The sequence below is a fragment of the Podarcis melisellensis genome (genome assembly GCF_964234715.1).
Source record: "Podarcis melisellensis genome assembly, chromosome: 17".
NCBI lineage: Eukaryota > Metazoa > Chordata > Lepidosauria > Squamata > Lacertidae > Podarcis > Podarcis melisellensis.
The window spans coordinates 9,786,585-9,805,344 of record NC_138534.1 but is presented as its reverse complement, the minus strand read 5'-3'; the positions used below and the strand labels follow the sequence as shown (position 1 = coordinate 9,805,344).

General features: G+C 48.7%; 1 protein-coding gene across 4 annotated transcripts in view; it reads right to left on the bottom strand.

The window, feature by feature from the left end:
• Positions 1-379: 379 nt before the first annotated feature.
• The window catches only part of RGL3 (ral guanine nucleotide dissociation stimulator like 3), a 42,889-nt gene continuing 24,508 nt past the window's right edge, over positions 380-18,760 (bottom strand). For 3 of the 4 annotated variants that reach the window (XM_081894089.1, XM_081894086.1, XM_081894088.1), the window contains 10 exons: positions 16,720-16,804; positions 15,586-15,654; positions 12,987-13,064; positions 11,426-11,458; positions 11,115-11,236; positions 8,893-8,982; positions 6,874-7,018; positions 4,017-4,166; positions 2,166-2,280; positions 380-1,564 (listed from right to left, as the gene is read on the bottom strand). In XM_081894089.1, the coding sequence (XP_081750215.1) occupies positions 1,005-1,564; positions 2,166-2,280; positions 4,017-4,166; positions 6,874-7,018; positions 8,893-8,982; positions 11,115-11,236; positions 11,426-11,458; positions 12,987-13,064; positions 15,586-15,654; positions 16,720-16,804 (1,447 nt within the window). In that variant the 3' untranslated portion in view covers positions 380-1,004. The remainder of the gene's footprint in view (positions 1,565-2,165; positions 2,281-4,016; positions 4,167-6,873; positions 7,019-8,892; positions 8,983-11,114; positions 11,237-11,425; positions 11,459-12,986; positions 13,065-15,585; positions 15,655-16,719; positions 16,805-18,760) is intronic. The other variant, XM_081894087.1, reaches the window with a different exon arrangement.

The following is an 18,760-nucleotide window of genomic DNA, read 5'->3' as shown; positions in this document are numbered from 1 at the left end:
AGGTTCCCTTTATCGTATGTGGTAGACATGTAAAATGACAAAAATTTGTGGGAGATTATATATAATGAATTAAAAAAATGTTTAAAATAACTTCTGCTAAAAAACTGGGAGACGATATATAATGAAATGAAAAAAAAAATGTTTAAAATAACTTTTGCTAAAAAAACCAGAAGCTTTTTCATTAGGAATTATAGGTACTGAGGTACCAAAGGACTAGAAAAGATTGTTTATGTATGTGACAACAGTCAAAAGGATGCTACTAGCCCAGAGATGGAAGGAAGAGATAACTCCGACGAGAGAAGAATGGCAAACCAAGTTGATGGACTATCTCGAAATGGCGAAATTAACTGGGAAGCTCAGAAATCAAGAAGACAAGAACTTTAAGAAACAATAGGAAAAGTTCATAATTTATTTACGAGACCACTGTAAGCAGGCTAAAACATTAGCAGGATTTTAACCACACTTGTAAAGTAATGGAAAGTATGGATAATTTAGAAGGGTGAAAAATTTGGATAAGTACTGATTTGCAGTTGTAAATATGATTACTAGGACCCATGGAAGGGACGGGGAGAAGTCAGGAGATTCACAGTAATCTCGATATTTGGATTCGGAATTGTTTTCTGTTACATGTTTATAATTTTAAAAAATCAAATAAAAAATTATATTTAAAAAAATAAAGTCACTGGTGGCAAATGTCATAAATCAAAAAGAGGGGGGAAAATGAAACAAAACACCAGGATACTGGCACCCTGTGGCACCTCTGATCTCCACTGGCAAGGCTCTCCTTACCTGCCTTGCATCAGTTGTGTTTTGTACTGAATGGCCTGTAAGCCCATCTCTCTTGGCTCTACGATTCTAGGATGACTGAGGAGAGGCTGGGGAGGGAACAGCTACGGAACCTCACAGTGGCCAATCCATTAACATCATCGCCCCCTCGTGGGGCACTCAGGTTTCCTGGCCATTTGTGTGTGGTCTCATGTAGGAGGGGCGTCTCTATTCGGAGATTAGCTATGGCCCTGAGTGCCCAGTTCTAGGTCAGGACTGCTCAGAGCTTCTAGAGTTTGGGAAGCTGAAAGGCGAGGGACGTCACAGTGACTGAGGGACCCTGACCAAAGGGATGCCCCCGAGGAATAGCAAAGGGGCGACTGGCATGAAGAAGAAGGAGTCTTTGGCCTCTGCGAGGAGGAGGGCAGAACAACATGGGATGGAGCTGGACTGAAGGATGAGTGGCGAGAAAGAGGCCGGCGGGAAGGAGGAGAGCTTGGTGGCTCATTTGGTGGCTGCCTGGAGGAAGGAGATGGAAATGGGGGTGCCAGGAGACACGAAGCTAGCCAGAGCTGTGGGGATGGTGAGCCAGGAGGGCCTAGGTGTGGAGAACTGCAAGACGATGAAGCTCCGGTGCCACGGTCCTTGTGTGGGGGGGTGCCGTGGAGCGTGGTTTTGCTACCAGGCTGCATGGTCCCAATGGAGTTGGGGGCTCCTTCCTTGGGGCAGAGGAGGAAGTCGTGGGGGCCAGTGGGGTTCATAGCGTAGAAGGCATTGGCGCTGTCGGGGATCAGTAGCTCTTGAAGGATAAAGAGAGAGAGAGAACATGAGTGTTTTCCTCTCCATCCGGGTCCTGTGACCCGGTAACTACAACTAATCCAGAATGCGGCAGCTACACTGGTGACTGGGAGCAGCCGCTGAGACCATATAACACCGGTCTTGAAAGACCTACATTGGCTCCCAGTACGTTTCCGAGCACAATTCAAAGTGTTGGTGCTGACCTTTAAAGCCCTAAACGGCCTTGGTCTAGTATATCTGAAGGAGCGTCTCCACCCCCATCGTTCAGCCCGGACACTGAGATCTAGTGCCGAGGGCCTTCTGGCGGTTCCCTCACTGCGAGAAGCCAAGTTACAGGGAACCAGGCAGAGGGCCTTCTTGGTAGTGGCGCCCTCCTTGTGGAACACCCTCCCATCAGATGTCAAAGAGAACAACAACTAGACTTTTAGAAAACACCTGAAGGCAGCCCTGTTTAGGGAAGCTTTTAATGTTTGATGTATTACAGTAATTTAATATTTTTTTGGAAGCCGCCCAGAGTGGCTGGGGAAGCCCAGCCAGATGGGCAGGGTATAAATAATAAATTATTATTATTATATTATTATTATTATTATCCCTCTCCTCACCTTGACCATCTCCCAACAGCTGCAGGAGCCGGTAGTTGTGCAGCGAGTGCCCTTCCAAGTTGTGCTTCTGCAATGCACGCTGAACTACAGCCGTGGTCTTATCCTGGCTGGTGATCTGTGGGGGAAAGTCATCCGCCAATGAGCCACAGAAGAGGGAACAGGGGTGGCCCAGCAATGTGGCAACACAACACAGAAGGTGTCCAGAGAGGGGCAGGGGAGAATATTAACAAAAGTAGTGAAAACGCCTTCAACCACAGAGCCTAGGGCTTGCCGATCAGAAGGTTGGCGGTTCGAATCCCCGCGACGTGGTGAGCTCCCGTTGCTCAGTCCCTGCTCCTGCCAACCTAACAGTTTGAAAGCACATCAAAGTGCAAGTAGATAAATAGGTACCGCTCCAGCGGAAAGGTAAACAGTGTTTCCGTGCGCTGCTCTGGTTTGCCAGAAGCGGCTTAGTCATGCTGGCCACATGACCCAGAAGCTGTACGCTGGCTCCCTCGGCCAATAAAGCGAGATGAGCACCGCAATCCCAGAGTCGGCCACGACTGGACCTAATGGTCAGGGGTCCCTTTACCTTTACCTTATCTAATGCTAGCCGAATCAAAAAAGTGTCGGACTAAACCAGGGGTGGGGATACTTGTGGCTTTCTTGGCGTTTGTTGGGCTCCAACCTGCATGAGGTGGGATGAAGCCATTTGTCATGGGCCAGGAGTTGGCTTCACCTGCTGAGCAGTAGCCTGAAGAGCAGAAGGCAAGGTGACCTGCTGCTGATTAGCCTTCTTGCTCCTGATGAGAACCAGCTTGGCTCCAGCTTTCTTAAGCAGGGCTTCCAGCCTCAGGCAGTTGCTGGAAACAACATTTGTCGTTCCTGGCCAGATCTTGCTGCTTCTTGCTTCTTGTGGCCTCTGCTTTCTTGACCCCCGGACCGTCTGACTACATGAACTGAGATAGCCCTTGTTATGTATTCTGCGTTTGCCTGAGCTTGAGTCTGGACTAAGGATTCTGAGCTCCTGTGTTCTGATTCAGTACATGGTGTCCAATCATAGAACATTTCAGGATTTGGGCCTCTGCCATTGGCCCTTGAACTATGAGTCGTGATTCGCAGCTTGGAAGTTTAGACAGGACATGTTGGGAGTGGCCCAGGCTTTCAGGAATGTATATAAGCAGTTGCTTTGCCCCTGTTTCCCATTTATGTAGATCAATAAAGGTTCTTGCTGTTATCACTGCGTCTTGCCTCATGGGAACCCACCTACACTTCACTCTTGACCTTAGGACTAGACTGAACTTCTTGGTAGTGGCACCTGCCCTGTGGAATGCTCCCCCACCAGATGTCAAAGAGAAAAACAACTAACATACTTTTAGAAGACATCTGAAGGCAGCCCTGTTTAGGGAAGCTTTTAATGTTTGACAGACTATTGGATTTTAATATTTTGTTGGAAGCCGCCCAGAGTGGCTGGGAAAACCCAGCCAGATGGGCGGGGTATAAATAAATTATTGTTATTATTATTATTATTATTATTAACCTTGGGCTCTGCCTCCAGGCAAGTACTCCCCCACCGAGACTCAATTGGTTGGCTGGCTTCTCCCTCCACTGAGCTCTGCCATGGCTGGCAGCACAGGACTATGACACTGTTTGCCTCAGGTGGTGGATCTGACCCTTGCCCTGCCATTGTGTCGCTACCTGCTCCTCTGGGACTTTGCCCATGCTGCTGAAGCAGGGCTGTTGCCCTCACTGTGCAGGGCCTCTATGCGCTCCTCCCCTGCCTGGAAATCTTCACCCTCACACGCAGACATGATGCACACCATCCAGTCATGTCCAGATGTTCCTGGCAGCTTGCGTCCCTTGTCAACTTACCACAATGCTGCGATACAGGTTGCCGTTGCCATGCACATCATCCATGCTGACTCGGATGATGCGCGACTCTGTCCCTCGTTGCTTGGAGATGGGAGATGGCGGGGGCTGCTCCAGAGGAAGGCAGGGCCTTAGCTGAGGTACAGACAGATTCTGGTCAGGAGAAGACAACCAAAAAGGGGACCAGGAGATGAATCCGTGAGTTGTGACTCCCTTTCCGCCCCACATTTCCATTACCTCTCTGGCCACCAACACCATCAAAACATCTCACTCAGAAGTTTCCGCCACTTCACTTGCTGATATGCGCATTGGTGCTAAATGAAAGCTGGCTCTCCGTGGGTTACCAGATGTCTTTGGATGACAGCTCCCATCAACTCTGACCTCTAGCTCTGGGGCTAGGGATGATGGGAGTTGTAGTTGAACAACTTTTGGTGACCCAAGGTGAAAGCATGACTGGTCTACAGGGCCAGCCTACCCAACAATATCAAAATAAGCTCCAATAAACAAGAGGGGAGGACTCAAGAATAGAAGCAGACCTCAGAACATTCCAAGGCACAGCCCATAGAATGATTCCTGCTACTCCTATCTTCAATGGACAGAAATTATTGGAACAAAAGACATTCGGTGGAAACTAAAGACGCTATACCTGTGGATAATTGTTTGAACCCTTCCAATGGATATGGGGGGTGTGGGAAGGGAGGGAAAGGAAAAATTGTACGGGAATTTTAAAAATTGGAAGGAGATAATATAATGTATGTAAAAATCCCCCCCAAAAATAAAAAATAAAATAAATATTCCTGCTACTCCCCAGAGGAGGAGGAGACGAGTGGGGGTGATAGGGGACCCTACTGAGGGGAACAGAGGCAGTAGTGTGTGGAGGAAACAGGATGTCATGGGGGGTGTGCTGTCTTCTGGGTTCCCTATCTATCTATCTATCATCTATCTATCTATCTATCTATCTATCATCTATCTATCTATCTATCTATCTATCTATCTATCTATCTATCATCTTTCTATCTTTCTATCTTTCTATCTATCATCTCTCTCTCTCTCTCTCTCTCTCTCTCTCTCTCTCTCTCTCTCTCTCTCTCTCTCTATCTATCATCATCTATTAAAATTGTATATTGCCCTTCATCCTAAGATCCATAGGGCAGTTCACAGCATAAACATACAAAATGAACACGCAAAACATACCAATATCCTCCCCCCCCCCGCTGACACATTGAAAAGGTATTTATTTACAAAATACATATATCTAGAGATCTGCTCTTCCCAGCTGTCAGAGATGAGAATCTCTCTATGTCTGTTTAGAGTCTAAACACCCCAGAACCAGTCTTGGAAGTGAAGTACAGTACTAATCAGTGGCTCCATCAAGGGCATTTGATTCAAGCTTGAATACCTGCCAAGTGCCCTGGACATCCCATCTTTTGCATGAGAGCACAGAGGCCATTTTGGGTGCTGTGCTCTCACTCCCCCCCCCAAAAAAACACCCCACAACACTTTATCTGGGTGAGAGTGAGGCATGGGTCACATGACTTGCCTGGGAGCACATCCCAGAAGATGCAAATCCTAGTTTTGGTTCTCAAAAGTTGGATGGCATGAACTTGCACCAGGAATGCATCCCAACATTTTATATTGCTGAAGTGGTAGTGGTGGTGGGAGAGTGGGACGGAGACTTCCCTAAATCTTGTATTTATTGGTCATTCATACCATTTTTTTTCCAGCCACAGGTATAAAAAAAATGACTGGTAAATTATTACAGTCATACCTCACGTTGTGTCCGCTTCAGGTTGCGTGTTTTCGTCTTGCGTCCCACAGCAACCCGGAAGTACTGGAATGGGCTACTTCCAGGTTTTGCTGCTCGCACCTGCGCAGAAGCGCCAAATCGCGCCGCGCGTCTGCGCAGACACGGTGCTTCGAGTTGCGGGCTTTTCACATTATGGACGGGCCTCCGGAATGGATCCCATCCATAACACAAGGTGCCACTGTACACCATTCTTGTATTATAATGATATCTTTTAATATCTATTCCTTTCACATGTGTAGCTTTTAATATCTATTCCTATCAAATGTGGGATCATTTTTGGCTAGAAATGAAATCAGCCTACCACACTAATATTAATAATTATTATTATTATTATTATTTATACCCCGCACATCTGGCCACCCCCCCCCAGCCACTCTGGACAGCTTCCAACAAAATATTAAAATACAATGGTCTGTTAAACATCAAAAGCTTCCTTAAACAGGCCTGCCTTCAGATGTTTTCTAAAAGTCTGGTGGTTGTTGTTCTCTTTGACATCTGGTGGGAGGGCGTCCCACAGGGCGGGTGCCACAACCGAGAAGGCCCTCTGCCTGGTTCTCTGTAACCTCACTTCTCGCAGTGAGGGAGCTGGACCTCAGCGTCCGGGCAGAACGATGGGGGTGGAGACGCTCCTTCAGCGATGCCGTCTCTTTGCACTCTCTGTGGCAACTGCATTACGAATCCCCAAGAGAGTTTGCCTTCTGCTGCTTGCCCCTTGCTCTGCTCCATATTTCACCATGATCACGGGTGCAACTGGCAGTGACACAAGTGCAGGCCTTTTGGGTGTGGGCACCCAGGCTGTGGAGGCTCCTCCCCAAAGAGACTTTGCTGCTCCCTTTCGAGATGCTCTGTCACGGCTGTTTTATTTTGACGGGCATTTGGTTTTTGTTGATTATTTTCTCCCTGTCTGTTTTATAGCAACATACAGACTTCTGCATTTTATGTTATGCCCTTGTTAGCTGTCTCGGTCACATAACGAGATCTTCTAAGATTGTGAGATGTTTCAGGGACCAAGAGAACGGGACAGAAACGGTTTTATAAAGAAAAGTAAGCTACCTTGCTAGTGGGGAGTCCCCGAGTTGGTGAACAAGGGGTGCTGGATGCATCTTCAAAGGAAAGGCTGCTGCAGGAGCCCAGCGGTGAGATTCCGGGCTTCTCAGGGTTTGGAGAAGCAGCAGAGGCTTCTGAGCCCAGGAGAAGTCTGCAAAGGAAGAGCAAAGACAGTGACTCAGGTGTGGGAGCATCACTGTCGGGTAGTGGTTAGTTGTGTATCAGACAAGAGCTCCAGGGTCATATCCCTACTTCACCATGATATTCATTTGGTGACCTTTGGCCAGTCAGCATACCCATGTTAGAATTCCCGCTCCATGATTGCAGTCTTGAGATTGTTGTCTATCACATGGCGGTATATGTTTTGACTCCACAAAGTGGGAAGTGACGGAGACAGGATATTTGTGTTACTGTGTCCCGCGAAGTGGGACTATTGTCCTTTGTTCTTTTTCTCTTTGCTGTCTGATGCTAGAGAGAGAGGGAGCCATGTTGCAGTGCTCCGTGTGTGTTTCTATGTAAATAAAGTAGATTAGCCCAAATGCTGAGTTGCTGAGGTCTGTTATGCGAACTGCGAAGACTCTGCAGATCCCTAAGTGTGCCGATGTCTGTTGACATCGGTCACTGTGATGTTCGGGCAGAAGAAAGCTTATGAAGCTCCCGAACGATCGACCAGGAGGGAGGGAACATGCCAGTCAGGCATGTGTCTCTGCCAGGGTCCTACTCGAGTGTAGGCTGAACTCCTGACAACCCAAGCATAGCTTGCCTTGCAATATTGTTGTAGGGATAAATATGGAAGGACGGAACCATTTATGCCTCCTACAGAACAAATCTCTCTTTCATCACCAATACACATGACACTGAACACAATAATAATATAAATCTTGGGCTTGCATGGATCAGCAGATCCATCCATTGCCATACACTCACGGTGTGGCCTCGGGTATTGCACTGCCTCTCAACTTGGGTGCTCTGAACTCTTGGGAAAAATCAGGTTGCCAACTTTTATTTCTTTTACTTGGGACTCCTAGGGCATGTGTAGCTATGCAGTGAAGGGGAATTGAGAAGGTGGTGCTTTCTCCAACAGTATACCCCTTCAGCATTCCTCAAATGACAATAGGGACAGTTCTCACTGCCTGCAACAGACCGTTCTCGACCCCCCATTTTTAGTCATCTCCTCCCCCCTCCAAAGCATTTCCTACAAGAAGAAGGGCAAGTGCTATCAACACCAAGCCAACAGGACACACGCCATCTGCTGCCCTGAGAAAACCCCTTCATCCCTATTTTAGTTTATTCTTTGGAAGAGTTACAAAAAGAAAATCTACGATCAAATCAGAAGTCGGGATGGCTTTCATAATTATGGGACTGTCCCTGGAAAACCAGGACACTTGGAGGGTATGCAGCAGTGTACCTGTAGGCCAGGCAAAGATTTGTTTGCCTAACAGCTGTTCAAGATGCAATAACCTTGTCAGAAAATCATAGCTACTATGGGGAGGGAGGTAAGTGATCCCTTCCTTTAGGTAAAGCAGCCATTCTTCTAGATCAGGAATGAGGAACCTCAGCCAAGAAGGCTGCCAGGCTGGTTTTTAACCCAAGGGCGGCCCAACTGCAAAAGTGTAATCATGCCAGGGCATGCGATTTTTTGGAGGCAGACCAGGCCTAGTGGGAGGCAAGGCCCAATCTCTCCAGCTTCACTTGCTCTGCCTCAAAAAACAACAACACAGAACGGGGTTCTCCAGGAGGCCGAAGGTCAACGGACAGAAGGGAAGTTTGTCCCAAGCATGGCAGGGTAGGAGCAGGGGGCACAAAGGAGAAAGGGGCAGGGAAGGAGCAGCGGGGCCGGCCCACCCATGAGGCAGACTGAAGCATCTGCCTCAGGCAGCAGAATCCCATGTGACCCTGGCAAGTGAGGCTTCGGCAGGGGGGAGCACCTTCCCATCTTGCCTTGGGTGGCGAAATGGGATGGGCCGTCCCCAAGGAGCAGCCACAGGAAGTGTGCCCCCTCACGTAACCCGAAAGCTGACTTACGAACTGAAGCGCTTGGTCAGGCTGCGATGCAGCTTCGGCGAGTTGGGACAGGAGTCGGCTGGTGGCTCAATCACACGGGAAATTCGGTAGCTGCAGAGGGAGGAGAGCAGAAGAATGGCTATATCCACCCAGGCATGGCCTCCCACTCTTCTCTGTTGGTGTGTCTCTGTTCAACTGTCGCTTCTGACACCCTGCTGCCCTGCAATTTCTCAAAAAGGACCTGCTTGGCTCTTTTCCTTGGCATCTGCCTTGTGCCACCCTCACAGTTATGCAGCTTGGTTTGGGGGTGGGAGTGCAGGAAGGCCAGAAAAAAGGTTGACTTCATCTCTTCCCATCCTTTTAGCTTCTCTCGGTCCTGCCACCCTCTCAGGCACGCTTGGTGGGGACATGGGAGAGGGCCTTCTCAGTGGTGGCTGCCTCCAGACAACTCCCTCCCTGGAGAAGCCAGACTGGCTCCCTCCTTGTCGTCCTCCTGTCAGGTGGTGAAGTCCTTTGTGTTCCAACAGGTTGTTGGGAGCTGAGTACTTTTAAGGAAAGGACTGCTGCCATGCTGTTTATAATTGTAATTATTGGTATGTGGGGTGTGTGTTTGTGTGTGTGTTTTTTTCTTTGTTCTTAGTGGCTCTTATTTTTATCCGTAAGCTGCCTTGAGTTCCATCAGAGAAAAAGGCAGGGCATAAATAAATGAATAACAATAAATGAATAATTAGCTGTGTAGCCCACAGTGTGAACTTTGGGGGAATGGATTTAGATGGGAGGTTGTTCTTGCTCTTGAGCTTGGGCGCCTAGGGAAGGGAGGATGGGTGCACATTCCCTGTGCATTTTTAGGTATCTGAGAAGTGAAGAGTTGCTATCCCGGTGGGGAAACAGCTTTGCTATAGGAGATAGGTAACATTCCCTATCCCACTCTGTCACCATGGCGTTTTGGAGATACCAGGAGCCAGTGTAGTGCAGTGGTTAGAGTGTCTGACTAGGATGTGGGAGACCAGGGTTCAAATCCCCACTCGGCTATGAAGCTCACCAGTCACTGCCTCTCTACCTAACCTACCTCACAGGGTTGCTGTGAGGATTGAACGAGATAGGGGAGAGCCACGTACATCACCTTGAGCTCCTTGGAGGAAAAGGTGAGATATAAATGCAATCAATTAATCATTTAGCTCCCCAAATAAAATCCATAGGAACATATGGACCCAATGTTAAATACACGTGCTTGCTTGTTTGTTAGTTAGTTTAAAAAATAAGGCTTCCAGTTCCTGTCTGCCTTAATAGAGAAAGCTCCCATGACAGCGGGAGATTGTTAGCGAAGAAAAAACAAGGAGGGTAATTATCCTTGCAAATTCCCCCCAGGGACAGGGAAGGAAAGCCTTCACTCAAGGTTTGTCTTGATACCTGGCTCTCGCTTCGGTGTGGAATGCGGGAGACAGGAGGGCACTGAGTGCAAATTATTAAAGATATCTTTATTGAAAGATTTTACAAACTTGCTCAAAACTGGAAACTTTCTTTTCCAGTAGAAGCATAGCTGTCAACTATTCCCTTTTCTTGCAAGGAATCTTATTCGGAATAAGGGAATTTCCCTTAAAAAAAAGGGAAACATTGACAGCTATGAGTAGAAGTAGCTACACTGCAGGACTGGTCTGGACTAGGAACACAGTGTGTGGGGGGTGAGGGAGCTAACCCTTCCTCACAGCATTTTCCCATTAAAAAACACACCTTCTCTGCAAAAAGGTGCTATTTACAGTGAATAGTGGACTGGTGGGATGATTTTTAGCAGGAAAAAAATGGTCCAGGGAGAAAACAATTACCTTGATCTTCACATACAGTGGTCATGATCCAGCAAACGGTTGCACAAAGTTACTTTTAATTGAATGAAGGAGAAAGTGGCCAACTCCATGGACACTCATAATGTTAACTTTGAGCCTTAATTTAAGACACTCCAATTGAACTCTAAAGTGGTGCAGTTGATAATACTCCTAACTAGAGCCTTTCAACAACAAGAGCCTAGTTGTATTCATTGCAGGAGTAAGTAGCACTGTGCACAACTGGAACAACTTACACTTGTGCAAAGGGACTCAATCCTCCAGAGCAGATCAGCAAGAGGGTAAGAGGGAAAGTCCTATTGCACAAGCAGTAGTCATTCCGTTCGTGCATTTATTTATTTAGTTGGCTGCCACCCACTATCAACCATTCTCTTCTTTGGCAGAGAATCCAACACCTTTCCATACCTCTGCTCCTCTGAGAGCTGCTGGTGCTGGTGAAAGGCAAGACGGAAGGATGGGTTTGGGCAAAGATGGTAATCTTGACATGAATCCTGCAGCTGGCAGATCCAGGAGAGGATCACTGCTTCCTGGGAGGGAAAAGACATAGCAGTGAGGTGGGCAGTGGAGCCACATTTTGCATTCCTGTGGTTTGAAAGGCAGTGCTCTTCCTCCCAGTTCCACATCCTATCATTCCCCTCCATTTCCAGTTCTGGGCACTGAGCTAAGAGATGCAGAATCCCACCCACCCCCCTCCAGCTTTTCCACCTTGGATTTACCTTGCGCCTCTTCTCAAAGTTAATGAGGTTGCTCTGTGGGATTGAAAAATAAGACAGGGATTGTGAGCAACACCAGGAGACACAAACCACACTGCAGAGCTGTTTGAACCATCCTACAGCAGTGGTTTTCAAACAGGGGCACCCTGGGGTGCCTTGAATGATGGTCAGGGGTGCCATGGGCAACACTGGACTATGTCCCTCTTTCCTTCTCTCCTCTGATGACCTCTCCCATCTCGGCCTCCCAAAGGCTTGCACAGCTGTTTGTTGCAGCAGCCCTGGCTACAAGCTCCACAGGCGAATGGTGCCTCTGGGGCTGGCCAAGAGGTGCTTCCCAGGCCCCTATGGGGTAGGTTGAAGAGACGCCTCTCTTTGGGGCAGGGGGCACAGCTCAGAGACCAGGGGCGGCAGAAGCAGCTGCTCTGAGGACTCCCAAGGAGAGAGGAGAGGAGGCTGAGGGAACCCTCCACAAGGGAGGGTGTTAAAAAAAGGGTGAGAGGCTGCCAGCTCTGCAGGCAAGGGGTGACAGAACTGGGCTCCTGAGCCCCACAGGGGTGCCGCAGAAAGGATGGAGTTGGTCAAGGGAGCTGTGGACTCAAAAAGGTTGAAAACCTCTGCCCCATGTGGCTGCCAGCATTTGAAAAGCCTGAGTGCTTTTTTGTCTATAGAACAAAAAGGTGCTGGTACGCACCATGAAGTTGTTACAGTAAGCGTCACACTTTTAATGGGGGGGGGAGTGCCAGAGCTCCCTTACCCTTAAAGGTAAAGGTAAAGGGACCCCTGACCATTAGGTCCAGTCGTGACCGACTCTGGGGTTGCGGCGCTCATCTCGCTTTATTGGCCGAGGGAGCCGGCGTACAGCTTCCGGGTCATGTGGCCAGCAGGACTAAGCTGCTTCTGGCGAACCAGAGCAGTGCACGGAAATGCCATTTACCTTCCTACTGGAGTGGTACCTATTTATCTACTTGCACTTTTGACATGATTTCGAACTGCTAGGTTGGCAGGAGCAGGGACAGAGCAACGGGAGCTCACCCCGTCGCGGGGATTTGAACCGCCAACCTTCTGATCGGCAAGTCCTAGGCTCTGTGGTTTAACCCACAGCGCCACCCGGGTGTTCCCCCCCTTACCCTTAAAAACCCCCAGGAAAAAGTACAGGAAACCCCAAAGGAGGAGACAAAGGCTTCATTCACTGAACAAACTGAGTTATGTGCAGAGGCGGAGCTGTGCACCTGGCCATCTGCGGGGTGGAGCTAACTGCCTGCAGGGGCAGGGCAAGCGTCCCAGGGGGGTGCCACAGGGGTGTGTGGTGAGCATCTCAGGGGGGCAGCACAGCGATGTCACCCACCCTCAGGGATGACATCTGGGGTGAGCCACCCCCAACCGCACCCCCTTCCTCCGCCAGGGGTTACGTGACCCCCAAACCACCCTGAAGGGTTGATCTGAAACACCTGCCCAACCCAAATGGCCAGGCATCAACAGGAAGTCGTTTGCCAGAGGATGCTCAGCCGTCCTGAAGAGGACAAGAGATGTTCTCGTACCACTTCTTCTTCCCCAAGATGCTCACCTCCACAAAATCTGGTAGTGCTGTGTCCAGCATGATCAGGTCAGTTAAAAAGGTGCCCAGATATGGGATGGTGGGAGCCTGCAACAAAGCACAATGGGACACATGCACTCAGCCCTTTGATTGCCCAGAGCACCCCTCCTTGTGAAATTAAAACATTTAGTGACACTTCCTTAGCAAGATATGACCAATATGCAAATGGTGTCCAGAATGAAGGAAAAGGATGCTGTGGTTTTCACTGTTTGTCGGGTTTCCCTTCTTACTAGCAAGTTCACTCCAGGGGATTTCAAAAGAGGCGGATGTGTGCAAATCTGTGTGTGTGTGTGTGTGTGTGTGAAAAAACAAAGGTGAAATGAGATCTTCGTGAAGACTGCTAAATTGGCAGATGTATGCATTATCAGATATACAGTGGTACCTTCGGTTACATACGCTTCAGGTTACAGACTCCGCTAACCCAGAAATAGTACCTCGGGTTAAGAACTTTGCTTCAGGATGAGAACAGAAATCATGCTTTGGCGGCGCGCGGCAGCAGGAGGCCCCATTAGCTAAAGTGGTCTTCAGGTTAAGAACGGACCTCCGGAACGAATTAAGTACTTAACCTGAGGTACCACTGTAATGTAAAAATCTCAAATATTTATAATGGTGGAGGAGAGAATGTTAGGAGCAGTAGCAAAACCTTTAGCTGACAACTACTCTTGCTAAAAAAAATATCAAAAGAGCACCATGTTCTTTTTGGGGGTCTTTTTAGGTACTAATTTTAGGGTTAACCCCACTCATTCTTAAACAAAACACAAAGATGGATACAGAAGTACGATATAGCTCAGTTTGTTAGAGTGTGGTGCTGATAATGCCAAGGTTGCAGGTTCGATTCCCATCTGGGACAGCTGCATAGCAGAGAGTTGGACTATAGATGATCCTCAGGGTCCCTTACAACTCTAGTTTTCTAAGAGAAAAGGGAATTCCACAGGGCAGGTGCCACCACGCTGAAAGACGGATTTCTTGCGGGTGCATAAGGAATAATATGAGGCACTCGCAGCACGGCCAGTTCTACAGATCAAAGCAGTCAATTGGCATATGAGAGAGAAGGTGATTCTCTCAAGTAAAAGGTTTCCCTTTCTCTTCTATCACGCTTCTTCAAAGTCATATTTGATGACATGTCATGGGCAGACTTTCATAGAACTGTAAAATCAAGGAATTGTCGATTTGGAAAGGCTCCTGAGCACCACCGTCCTGCGATGCAGGAATCTCAACAGGCAGTTCCTGATCCAATTCGAAACCATACCTTTGACTAATCTTAAGTAGTATTTTCACACAAGAGGGAGAGTGTGGACACTCTGTTGGAAGTAATTCTTTGGTGAGAGTCTGGTTTTCAGGATCTAAAGTGTGAGGGAGGTACATTAAACATGTATTTCTTCCCGACCCTTTATGTATAGTTTGTGGGATGTGATCCATGAGAGGCAGTCAAGTACAACATTCCTTGCAAGGCTAGTGAAGACATGTGAGGGAATGTTTGGTCCAGCCAGTCAAAACTTCCTGTTCCTCCTGGCTGGAGCATCCTTCCTTTTGCATGTGATAGAAGGTGGGTGTGACCTAGCCTGTCCAGGTAACAAAAGGACAAGTAACGCAGCACACCTCCCCCCCCCTTTTTTTACTTCCTTCTTCGTTTGACCAGCTTCTAGCTAGGACTGCTCTGCTAGCTCTCACCTAGCAGAAGCACTGGGATTATTCCCCCATATGGGGTAGATCCACATCTACATATTTGTAACTAAGTCTGCCTTCAGGAATCCAACTGTGAACTGATGTGAGTAAACTTCTTTTATTGACTTTGAATAAGATTGTGGCGTCTTTATTCTTTAAAGAGGGATTCAAGGGGACTTACCAGGAACGTACAATTCAATCTGAGTCAGATTAAATTGTGCAATAGTGAGAGGCTCACACAAGCCTGCAACCAGCTATCTGCTGTGCATATAAAAAGGGGGGAATGTAATTCTGCTACATAAAGGAACTTGCCAGCACAAGTTAGGAAGGATATTGTCAGGGAACTGCCATCGGAGCCAAAGGCGGAGGCAAGGCTCCCAAGCGATGCTGGAGAAGGGCCCAGCAGGGAGAGAGGGAGCTCATCGGCTGGGGAAGGAAATCAGCGTAACACCAGGGATAAAGGGGGGCAGATGGGGGAATCGGCGAGGCGGCTCCAGGACTCCTCGCCGGAGACCAGCGGGGAGAGCACAGGTCCTCCGCTACCCACACCCACCCTGTGCAGAAGACTTCCGCGCAGGGAGAGTAGGCGGAGACTTGGCATCAAAGAACTTCTTTGCTGGAAGAGGTTCAAGAAACGCCCACTGACAGATTCTGCCAGCGACTGAAACAGCCACGAAGTGAAGGGCTGTCCAGACAGAAAAGGTTTAACCAGGCAACCTAGCCAGGAGTGGCGGCAAGTTACGCACGAGCAACCCCTATAACCATTACAGATATCAATAAACAATATATCCTCTCCTGCCACCCTGAACATTCCCACATATTTCCCTCAGAGTGGATGGACAGCTGGCTGGTGCGGGGGGGGGGGCAGGATCGCTCTCACCACTACCCTGGTCTGATGCTTCACCTTCGGAGATGCCCCAGCTGGGGGTTGTGTGCTGTTCCATCCATCACTGGAGCCCTGTATACCTCCTTCCTGCGAGAGACACAGAGACAGGCTGCAGGATAAACTCAGCTGATGTCCGATGTACCTTGATCGAACTGTACAGAACTGACCCTCCCAGCAGGGGCTAATCTAAGAACTCAAAGGCTTCGGGACATTTCAGCAGGCGCCTCTCATTGCTGCAGCCCCTGAACCAAAAGAGGTTGCACCCAGGGCAATTGTAGCTCACACTGAACAGAGAATAACTCTTTCCCTGCTCCAAACATGGTGGCTTAATGCCCCTGGGTAACACTTAACACAACATGGCAACTATCCTCAAGTCCAGTGGCGGAGCAAGCCGACCGGGCACCTGGGGGGGCGTGCGTGCCCTGCACCTGGGGGAGGGACCAGCCACCCATAGGGGCACCGCAGGGCCTCCGAGGAGTCTGCCTGCCTCCTACCACTCAGCTGCCCTACAGCTGAGAGGGAGGCAATAGGCGGACTGTTTGGGGAAGCACGGAGCCTGTGGGCGCTCAAGCCAGTGTGTCACTCCCAGGAGAGACACGTAGCTCGGGCGTGCTACAGGCCCCGTAGTGAGTGCCGCCCACCATTTTGTCACCCCCTCAGTGGGGACACCCGGGGTGGACCGCACCCACCACATCCCCTTTGCTATGCCCCTGCTCAAGTCCCCACCCCACCTCAGAGAAATCACAAATATTTTTTGGGGGGGAGGGGGACCTTGGCCCCAAGGAGTTGGCTCCTATGCTATTGAACCCTCTCCTGATCCTGACAACACTGGACAATACATTACAGCTATACCTCGGGTTACAGATGCCTCAGGTTGCATTTTTTCGGGTTATGGACCCACCAAAACCCGGAAGTACCGGAACGGGTTACTTCCGGGTTTCGGCGGTCATGCATGTGCAGAAGCACCAAATCGCAACCCGTGCGTGCGCAAACGGGTTGCGAACGTGCCTCCTGCATGGACCATGTTCACAACCCGAGCGTCCACTGTACATCCTTCTGGGCACATTATCCTGCATAAAAAGACACACAACACACACAGACACACACACAACATTGCTTTCCTCTTCCTCTCAAACGATGCAGTTCTGCTACCTGCAGCAAGATTTCTCGGCACTTCAGGTAATTGTTGTCTTCGGAGAAGATCTGCGAGAGCTTTCGGAAGGAGCCCCTGGTGTCCCTGGGAGAGAAGTCAGGCTCAGTTTATGCAGCTCCCTGGCACAGGGGTCAGTGCAAGAGGCCAGTCCAAGCTGTTTTGCAGCCTGAGGCGAAGGGCAAAGACAGTGGCACAAACACACCTCCAGAAGACTGACTGGACTGGAAGCTGAATCTTTTTTTAGCAGTAGCTGCAAGAGAGCATCCTTCGTGGTGGAAAGAGGGCAGCAGGCTAGCAGGTCTTTCAAATTTCAGTGACACCCTGTGCAAGGTTAAAATTTGATACCCCCGCCTCTCGTCTCCTGTTTTGTGTGTGCACTACGTCGTAGTTGTGATGCCTTGGGGCGCCCCCGCCCCAGCTTGGGGGACAGAGTGGGGGAACCAGTCACGCTGCCCTATATCTGCCCCTACAGACTAGCACAGGGCAGGCTGCGTGGCACAAAAAGCTCTGCCCTCCGAGAGAGGGTAAAATCTGTAGGAAAACAGCCTGCCTTAGGCGACCATTTCATTCTGCTTAATTCTCCATGGATGGGCTTGTATCAACTGAAACCACCAACTGAGACTGGCAGGAGCTCATCTCTCTCTGTTTGGGTTTTTATTTACCGGTAGATTACAGTGGTACCTTGGTTTACAACCATAATCCGTTCCAGAGGTCTGTTTGTAAATCAAAACAGGTTGTAACCCAAGGCGCGCTTTCGCCAGTGGGGCCTCCAAAAAAATTTTGTTCGTAATCCAAAAATAGGTTGCAAACCAGGACACACACTTCCGGGTTTGACGCGTTTGTAATCCAAAATGTAAGCAAACCAAGACGTAGGCATACCAAGGTACCACTGTAGTTTCTTTTATCCTGCTGTATTATGTAAAAGCTTTCATAAAAATCTTGTTTGAAAAGAAAAAGACTGTCAGGAGCTCTCTGGGGTCGCAGGCAAAACTCTTCCCCAGTCCTGGTTGGGGGATGATCCTTGAACCTGCCAGAGCCCTGTGGTTTCTCTCCAAAGAGAAGCAAGCGTCTACTGTGGCCTACTTTACCCAGCCTTTACCCTAACCCTTTTTCAATGCTTTTCTTTTAGGGGGGGAAAAGGTGCTTACAATAAGTGCGACACAGTGGGAAACTGTTTTAACTGCTATAGCAAAGGTGCCTCTGGACCTTAAATTGAGGCTCATACAACAAAAAAATAATATTTATAATACAGTGGTGCCCCGCAAGACGAATGCCTCGCAAGACGGAAAACCCGCTAGACGAAAGGGTTTTCTGTTTTGGAGGCGCTTCGCAAAACGAATTTCCCTATGGGGTTGCTTTGCAAGACGAAAAAATCTTGCGAGTTCCCGCAGGTTTTTCCCCCTTCCCCCCTTTTCCTAAGCCGCTAAGCCGCTTAACAGCTGATCCGCTGATAAGCCGCTTAACAGCTGATCGCTAGAAGCCGCTAGACCGCTGTAGCGCTAAGCTGTCAATGGGCTTGCTTCGCAAGACAAAAAAACCCCCGCTAGACGAAGAGAATCGCGGAATGGATTCTTTTCGTCTTGCGAGGCACCACTGTATAGTGGACCCCATTATGTTTGTTTTAAAAAAGGGTTATCTGTTGGTGATGCAACAGGGATAATGCTTCTCTAAAACATGTTTTTTCATTGTCCTATATTGAATGATTTTGGGCAGAAGGTAACTGAAACCATCAACAGAACTGTACAGAACAACCTTACATTTACAGAGCAAAATATCCTCTTGAATTATACACTCAGCACATGGAACCCCGCAAAAGGACAATACGAGTGGACTCTCCGTGCCCTGACCACAGCAAAAAAGACTGATACTGATGAATTGGAAAAATAAAAATGCAGCTCCCTTCTATCATTGAAGACTTATAGAAACTCGCAACATATGAACAACCTGTATATAAATGCAGACTTGCCATGGACGAATTCAATGATATTTGGAATCCATTCTTACAAAGATGGTTAAAGGAAAAAAAGCGCCACACTTTTA